Below are 7,760 nucleotides of genomic sequence, written 5' to 3' on the forward strand. Positions count from 1 at the left end.
TCTCTACACCCTGACATATTTGATGATATTTGTGATTCGGAGGTGTTATTGCCTTAATCGTTGAGCCACGGTTTCGTCGTCAACATCCTGCTCTAACTCTGGCTTGGTGTAGCCTTCTTCTCTCCTCCTAGCTGCACCCTCTTGTTTCTGCTAAGAGATTCATGGAATGTATTCGTCAAGATTGAGATGGATTGAAACTTGCGAGAAGCCTAAAGTAACAACCTAAAATAAGGTTGATGAGAGGTGTCGAGAGAAGAGATTGAACATTAAGAGACGTCTGAGTCAAAAAAACGTCGTTCATTCTCGATATCTGTTGGGGCTCACAGAAGTTCAGTTATCTCTTGCAGGATTCATACTTTGATAGCAAACCCAAAACCTTGAAAGGTATTGAAATTCCTACATCTCCAGGATGAGTCAGACATAGAATGATGGAGTTTTTTTAGAAATTCCTCCACATTTCGATGGTAGATTGCCGAATTTTAGATGGTCATCTACAAAATTGTGCCAAGGTTTTTGTGTAGGAGTGGTTATTTAGGTCTTACTAAGTGAATGTTGTGCGGAGCACGGATCTCAAGGTGGCCAAGGTCCCGTTTGGCGCATCTCTCTGGATTCTCGGCAAACTCTCTTTCCAAGTACTTCTGCACCAAAGAAATTGCGGTTGTTGTGAAAGCAATGGCATCGAAGCAGTGCTTCATGCAACTCGAAGGGTAGATGTTCTCAGCATTGAATTATACCGAAGAGTTGCTACACTAACTTTAGTCTGCCTGCGTAGGGAGTTGGTGCCACTTTGCACAACCTGAAATAAAATCGCAACTCTTACCAGGGCCGATTCAGTTGGGCACCTCGCAGGACGCATTGCTGAACTCTTTCGGTGATGCACCGTAGCATGCTCTGAGACATAGTTGCCACTCTCAGTCTGCTTGCAGCAAGCTGCTTCTGATGCCGTGGAGACATCGATAAGGTTTCCCAAATGGAACCTGCAATGCCTGCCATACATGTACCCTAACGCCGGACATCCTGCCCCCACGAGGATCGGTTGGTAATCTTGCATGGAGGTTAACTATTCCATTCTCGGTGAAGGTACCTTCCAAGTCCAAATCGTTCACATTCCCTGTGTCAAACTTACCTAGTTCCTCAGAACATCAACGTTGATTTGCAGATAGACATCCTGGCAACCAGATGGTTATTCAGCAATTGATGTCATTCATCTCAAATGATCACTTTAGTTCCGCAGCAAAGGAGCCAGTAATCCACCGATGTGGCAAAGCGGATGGAGACGATGCAGTGGTTGCAGTAAGTATTCGGCTTTAGAGGGAAATTGCCGTGGGTTGGAATCAGACGTAAGAATGACCAGATTGAAATGGTGGCCGCGACAAGCCATCTTGCTCACATGAGGATGTAATATGCTGGGATGCTTAAATGGTGAAGTTCTTACGAGGATATTAGCGTCAGGCTTGGTCTACGTTGCGAATGTCTGCATGAAAAGAGCGCTTGTTGGAGTTGAGAGCAACTGGAGATGGTTTCTTAACAACTACGTGAGGCTTCAATTGTCCTGCAGGGAAATAGCATGACCCCGCCATTACATCGGTTACAAGCGATGGGTTCGAAGAAGATGATAAGTCCTGGTTGTGGTGGAGAAATGGGGCTGTGACGATGATAGATGGTACGATTCTGGACCCAAAAGATAGACTGGGTGCGAAGGGGCGGCTACAGAGTTGGAGGAAATCCGGGAGCAGCTCAAAATCTCCCTTCATCATCACATTCGCTGAGCGACAACGTTGTTCAAATTTGTGGAACCGTTCCCAAACGCACTTGTAACAAAAGAAAGAGAGAGAGAGCGTGAGCCGGCAATCCCGAGCACGGCATGGAATCGATCACAGTTTGACGTGTTTTGCATTGTGGTGTGAACCGGTCCATGGTGGGGGCTCTCCATCCATCCAACCAGAGCCTGCTCGTGCAGTTAGAGTTCTGCTTGAAATCACCATTTCAACTATTATCAAACAGGGGAAGCATATATTTTCGTCCAGTTGCTTGGTCTGAAACGGATCAAGGACATGGGATTTTATGCTAGAGAGGCCAACGCCTGGCAAGGGTTGGGATTCACGAAAACCAGGAAAACAAAACAAAGGTTCTGTCCAATGAGGAAGGAGAATCGACGATAAAGGATGGGACATGCCCTTCGTTCTGATCCTAATTTAGGCCACCAGACCGCATCATTAGAAATCATCATCTTCGTCAACAGTAACATTCCCCCGAATACTGATGACACTTTTTCGACTCCGTTGATACTCCCTCCATCCAGCTCTGAGCTGCTGTGAGCTGCACGGGGTTGCGGCAGAGCGGTGTAATGAAGAGCGGGATGTAAGATGACGGTTATGCCCGTCGGGATTTTGGTTTGGGGATTCCAAACCGTGGCAGCCATGAGTTTGTATGGGTAAGTAGGTTTAGGGGGAGACGAAGCTTCAATCAAGGAACGTGGTGCTTTGATCATGGCTCTTGGGTTGGTCGCTGCTATGCTTCAGAGCACATTTGCGTTGAGCTGTGTTGTGCAGCTCGAATTCGCGTTCTAATCACCGAAAATTTAGGTTTGTGAGCTAGAGTTGGTGTTTCCTCTTGCTTTTACTGGCGTAATTTGAACCCCTTCTGCTTCAGACTGGAGGGGTCCTTAGCCTCGAGTGGGGAAGATAGGTGTCAGGTGAAGCTTTCGCTGGTATTTGTGATGAAGTCCTTTATATCGTAGGGGTTTTGAAGGGAGTGTGCTTGTGTGTGGTTTTGTTTTGTTTTGTCTTTTGTTTTTTCTGTTTTGTGTTTTTTAATAAACTTTTCTTTTCCGTTTTCGACGAGTTTTACTTGTTGTTCGAATTTGTGCACAAAAATGTGCATTTGGGGCGGCGAATTAGAACATTAGAGAAGCAGAGGCTTAGGAATGGCCACCAACTCTCTCCTCCGCGTTTGCTCTGCGAGCATTGGAGACGGCCGACAGCTTTGCAGAAATAGATGTATCAGTCAAGATACTCTACAGGTGGTCTTTCGTTACGATATAATGAATTCTTCTCTGACCGAATTCTTGCCTTCGTCATGGCGCTGGGTGCCTCCTGCGAGCGTATCACATGCAACGGGTTCAAGAGTCAACCCTCTTCACAGCGGGGGCACCATGAGAAGGGTCCTGTATGGAATGGCGGACACGAGAAGTGGGGAACGAAGAGGACGTTGTACAGGAGCATTTAATGCAGGTCCTGACACAGGTGCGAACAAGGTGAAAGGAGAAGGTAGGGTAGACACCAAGGAAGGTGAGGAGGAAGAATTGGTTGTTCGCTTGTCCGAAATGGGCAAATTCTGGCAGGAAGACCAAGAGAAGAAATTCCGGGAGGCTCATGATAATGGAGCACTGTCAATGGAGTCACGTGAAGGTACGGATTTCTCAAAGTTTCCGTCTGACGGGACAGAAAGCGAGGAGGGTAGACCCGAAGAATTGCAACAGTCGTCGGAAAATGGGCGTTCTGTTTCTGGAGAGGTTTGTCAAAATAACCACGAGCTTTCACTTAAGTCCGCGAAAGATGTTTCTATCTCTAGAGTTGTCGTGGACTGCCATCAACTAGGGCGTGGCCGTAGAAGCGTTGAAACGTGACCTTTGCATTCTGTGTATAGAATGATTTTTTTTTAATGCGTTTGCTCTCCTTTGAAGATAACTCTACTTGCTTGACAGACCTGGTAATTTTTCGTAATGAATTTTACTATAGTTCACATTTTTTGAGGTATCGCATTACAAGAAAATCTTGATTTATTTGAAAACTCAATGTCAATAAAGGAGAGTTGATTAGTGACTATTTTTAAGGTACTATCTGGGTCATGGACATTGATCAATGCAGCCAATGCGCTATTCGTGAGGTTTCCCAGGAGCAACCTTTCGCCTCGATTTAATTTTTAATATCATGTATCCTTATGGGCTCTGCATGAGAATAATGGAGGTTTAGGTTTTCATGGACACACGAAAGGTTTTATTGCACTGTTTGGTGTATCTTGAGTGGTTTAGACGAGGCTCAAAATTTTTCAATTTGCAAAATGCTGAGTGTTTTTCGGTCGGTGTTATGTGTAGCAGGTGAGCCAGTCAGCATCTTCAACAAGCAGTACAATCTCCAACAGTAGACCATATGGTCATACTTACATACAAGGTTCGTTGTCAGGTTCTGGGAATGCTCCTCTACAAGAACCTCGTAGTGATTACAGACCACAATCGAGCTCTGAACCTGTGTTCTTAGAAGTCATACCTGAAGATCTCGCAACAATTCTTCCCGACCCTTCGCAGACCGTGGGACTATTTGATGGTCAGCAGCCACTGTCTGTCATAGAACAAGCACAGAGAGAGGCGGATGTGGAGCCAGTCAAAGAGTGGGATCGGTGGCCAACTGGTCTTCAAGAAAGCCAGATAAAAATCAAAACAGATTTGCAGGGAAAATACGGTAGAGAAATGGCAGCCGCTATTCAAGCGGTGCAGCTTGCCTGCATGCTGAGTCAACGTGTTCAAGAGCGTTTACTTCGTAAGGAGGAGAAGGCAGGGTCAAAGAAGGACAAGTCTTTAATTACTGTGGCAGGTACTTGTGTACTAACATGCATCTATGAATTATCATGAGTTTGATTCTACAGGGTCACACACTAAAGTTCCAGGCCAGTCTCTATGGTCGAGAATTTCGTGAAGCGTAAAGATTTTAAAGACTTGTTAATGTTGACATTGATGTCTTACATACCAATTCGTGAAGACTTCACGTGTTTTAATGTAGAGCTAAGTGAATTAGGACAGCGATGAAAGAGTTACTAGCAGACAAATGTGCTAATGATATTCTCTTAACTGCTGGCGTGAGGACAGATTGGGGAGTGCAAGCTGTTGTAAGCTGGGTTCTTTCCCAATCTTTTCAAGGGGAAGCGATCCCAATGGTGGCTGAAGAAGACACGAAAGGGCTTAGAGGCCAAAGTGGCATAGACATGTCACAAAGGGTCGTCAATGCAGTTAATGAATGCTTATGTGAGGCTTCGGTGGTCGGTATTGCACCTCCAAAGCAGCCACTTGGCTCCTATGAAGTGCTCAAATTAATTAACAAAGGAACCACCCTCGGTGGTCCTACAGGGCGTCACTGGGTGCTTGATCCTGTGGATGGCACGTTGGGATTTGTCCGTGGGGATCAATATGCGGTTGCCCTGGCCCTTGTAGACGATGGTGAAGTTGTGCTTGGAGTCTTGGGATGCCCAAATTTTCCGATGAGGCCCGCTTGGTTGGGATATCATCACAAGTAAGCATGTCTCAAATACCTCTTGTCAAATCCAATCAAATCCCGAGTTCAGATTTTCATTGTGGCACGCCGTCAATGTAGCCAATGCGTTTAATGTTCATTTTGGTTTGACATCAGTGTCTCTTATTCGTATGAAGCTCTTTTGCATTCTCAGAGAGTATGTCTGTTCGTGTAACATCTATTGTGAAATCCTTCAACAGGTACTACCGTATGGCAATGAAGATTGTGCCTCCAGATTCCAATCATTGGCACAGGGGATGTGTTATGACAGCTCAGAAAGGAGAAGGTCGAGCATGGATGCAGCCGATGATTTTCAATGGAGAAACATTTAACGAGTTTCATGCTCCTCGTGAGGTGTGTGTCTCCTCGGTTGTTGATCCTACAGAAGCGACCTTTTGTGAGCCAGTTGAGAAGGCCAATTCTAGTCATTCTTTTACTGCTGGTCTAGCAGATACCTTGGGTTTAAGGTGACAAACCTTTCCATTCGTTTTATATTCCAACCCCTTAAATGTCTCCTCTGCCTTCATGCTCTTGGAATTGCCGTGTGATATCCAGCTTCAACTACCGGCATTGTTGTGTAGATTTTTTAATTCACTTCGGTAGACGCTAGAGTTCCCTGAATTTCAAATGTAACGATACTTTCTGGTCTCCTCTCTACGTGCATAACCGAGGTCACGGTCATTATTTACCGACTAAATGGCGAGTGCCATATTCTTCAGCTTAGCATCGTGTTGACAGTGACGTGGGTTTTCTTCCAGAGTCCACTACCTGTATAATTTAATCCTTATGTTAATCAACAAATTCTTAAAGCTGCAATACTGTAGACTTCTAAGTCCTGGATCTAAGTTAGTCGACTCTTCTATTTAACCAGGAATCAGCCGCTGCGAGTCTACAGTATGGCCAAATACGCAGCCATTGCTCGGGGTGATGCAGAGATCTTCATGAAGTTTGCAAAAGCTGGATATAAGGAGAAGATTTGGGACCACGCTGCAGGTGTGCTGATTGTCCAAGAAGCTGGTGGTGTGGTAACAGACGCAGGTGGCCGGCCTCTCGACTTCTCCAAAGGTCGGTTTTTGGAAGGATTGGACCGTGGCATTATAGCTTGCTGTGGAAAGTCCTTGCACAACAAAATCATTGCAGCTGTGGATGCTAGTTACAATTCATCTACACTTTGAAATAGACATCTGCTGCATTCGCTCACGTCAAGGTTAGTCACCTGCTGTAGACACTAGCTGGTATAGATTTAAATGCAGGGTCATTGTTCTACTCAACTGGTTGGTCTTGCTCAAAAGAGCCAGCCGACTATGTTAGCCCCTGAAGGAGGGACTGACGAAGGTGATGAAGTGATCCATCAGACTGATTTTTGCATCTGCACTTCCTTGTGAGGTTCTCACGGCCAAGTTACATGTTGGAATTTTAAAATAGGGACACAATTGTGTCCTTCCGCGGGCAATGTATATAGCAATACTTGAATTGGAGGTTTTGATCTTTTTGGCATTGAAGCGCTTTGATCTTTTGTCATAGTATACTTAATTGCAGTGTCAAGTCAAGGTGTTTGTGAGCTAAAATAAACCTCGACTAGTTTGAAGTTTAATTTAGTTCACAAGTGATTAACTTTGTGAATTCTGGAAGGTATAGCTATTAATTAAATCCTAATCAAATCACTCTTTATATTTCTTAAATAATCCAAGCAATCAATCCAAAACTCTGCAATTATTTCACATTCACCATAATAAATCTCTCAACAATTTAATGCTATAAAAATTTCCTTCTTTTAGTTATTTTTTTAATTTTTTTTTCCTTTATTTATTATTATCATTGTTATTATTGTTTTATTTAATTTTAACCAAAGTTCATTCATTGACAAAAAAATCATCTATGAATGAGAATTTACTCTTGAATAACATTTCATCTACCTACTTCATCTATGTTTAAGAATTCTTCTTTAATTTGAACTTCACTCAATAAAATTCATCCAAAATCCTAACACATCAAACCTTAATTGATTCCTTCTTAACTTAGATTCCTTGCCTCCATTATTGCTCCTTGAGGATAGTAGTGCCTATTGGGGGCTGCTAATCAGAAAACAAAAAAACCATTGAAAAAAAAGAGAGGGGGAATCCGGGGCGGCTTGACCACTATCGACAAAGAGACTGCCGCTATTCAGGGGCAGCCTGTTGTCTTCTTGATCACCCTTCTATTTTTATTTTTATTTTTCTCCTTTTTTTTATTTTTCTCTTCTCTTTCTTCTTTCTTTTCTTTTCCTTCTTTTTTCCTCTACTATATTTTTCTTTTTCTATTCTTTGATTTATTTCTAACTTACAATTTTTTATTTTTTAATATTATATATATATATATATATATATATATTTTTAACCACTAATACTAAAGTTCTATTTTCTTTTGACAATAAGGGCTACTTCTATTGAGTCATCATCTAATATTAGCTACAAAACCATATTCATCATAGAAATT

General features: G+C 43.2%; 2 protein-coding genes across 5 annotated transcripts; one reads left to right on the forward strand and one right to left on the reverse strand.

Annotated features, from left to right (window-relative positions):
- Positions 1 to 8: 8 nt before the first annotated feature.
- On the reverse strand, positions 9 to 1,384 carry LOC112290538 (uncharacterized). Its single transcript, XM_024536895.3, has 3 exons — positions 821 to 1,384; positions 543 to 638; positions 9 to 150 (listed from the first exon to the last, which is right to left on the reverse strand). The coding sequence occupies exons 1-3, from the start codon at positions 1,049 to 1,051 to the stop codon at positions 46 to 48; spliced, it is 432 nt and encodes a 143-aa protein (XP_024392663.2). The 5' UTR covers positions 1,052 to 1,384; the 3' UTR covers positions 9 to 45.
- Positions 1,385 to 2,182: 798 nt separating this feature from the next.
- Positions 2,183 to 6,782, forward strand: LOC112290536 (3',5'-bisphosphate nucleotidase AHL). Of its 4 annotated transcripts, none has more exons than XM_090255367.1 (5): positions 2,183 to 3,514; positions 4,100 to 4,592; positions 4,865 to 5,285; positions 5,486 to 5,639; positions 6,157 to 6,782. In XM_090255367.1, exons 1-5 carry the CDS (start codon positions 2,927 to 2,929, stop codon positions 6,211 to 6,213), a joined length of 1,713 nt encoding a protein of 570 aa, XP_090111493.1. In that variant the 5' UTR covers positions 2,183 to 2,926; the 3' UTR covers positions 6,214 to 6,782. The 4 variants fall into 4 exon arrangements, with proteins under 4 accessions (XP_090111493.1, XP_024392656.1, XP_024392654.1 ...); XM_024536888.3 differs by having other exon boundaries at positions 2,185 to 3,514; positions 4,097 to 4,592; XM_024536886.3 differs by having other exon boundaries at positions 2,189 to 3,514; positions 5,486 to 5,752.
- The last annotated feature ends 978 nt before the right edge of the window (positions 6,783 to 7,760 follow it).

The sequence above is a fragment of the Physcomitrium patens genome, chromosome 13 (genome assembly GCF_059467195.1).
Source record: "Physcomitrium patens ecotype Gransden chromosome 13, ASM5946719v1, whole genome shotgun sequence".
NCBI classification, from domain to species: domain Eukaryota; kingdom Viridiplantae; phylum Streptophyta; class Bryopsida; order Funariales; family Funariaceae; genus Physcomitrium; species Physcomitrium patens.

What these genes read in the sequence shown, in the direction of transcription:
- LOC112290538 (XM_024536895.3), bottom strand. Translation starts at nt 1,051, where the DNA reads ATGCAAGATTACCAACCGATCCTCGTGGGGGCAGGATGTCCGGCGTTA. An exon ending in GCCCAACTGAATCGGCCCTG is followed by an intron (nt 639 to 820) that starts GTAAGAGTTGCG and finishes TCTTTGGTGCAG; the next exon opens with AAGTACTTGGAAAGAGAGTT. An exon ending in CTCCGCACAACATTCACTTA is followed by an intron (nt 151 to 542) that starts GTAAGACCTAAA and finishes TGAATCTCTTAG; the next exon opens with CAGAAACAAGAGGGTGCAGC.
- LOC112290536 (XM_024536885.3), top strand. Translation starts at nt 2,927, where the DNA reads ATGGCCACCAACTCTCTCCTCCGCGTTTGCTCTGCGAGCATTGGAGAC. An exon ending in GGCGTTCTGTTTCTGGAGAG is followed by an intron (nt 3,515 to 4,096) that starts GTTTGTCAAAAT and finishes TGTTATGTGTAG; the next exon opens with CAGGTGAGCCAGTCAGCATC. An exon ending in GCAGATACCTTGGGTTTAAG is followed by an intron (nt 5,753 to 6,156) that starts GTGACAAACCTT and finishes CTATTTAACCAG; the next exon opens with GAATCAGCCGCTGCGAGTCT.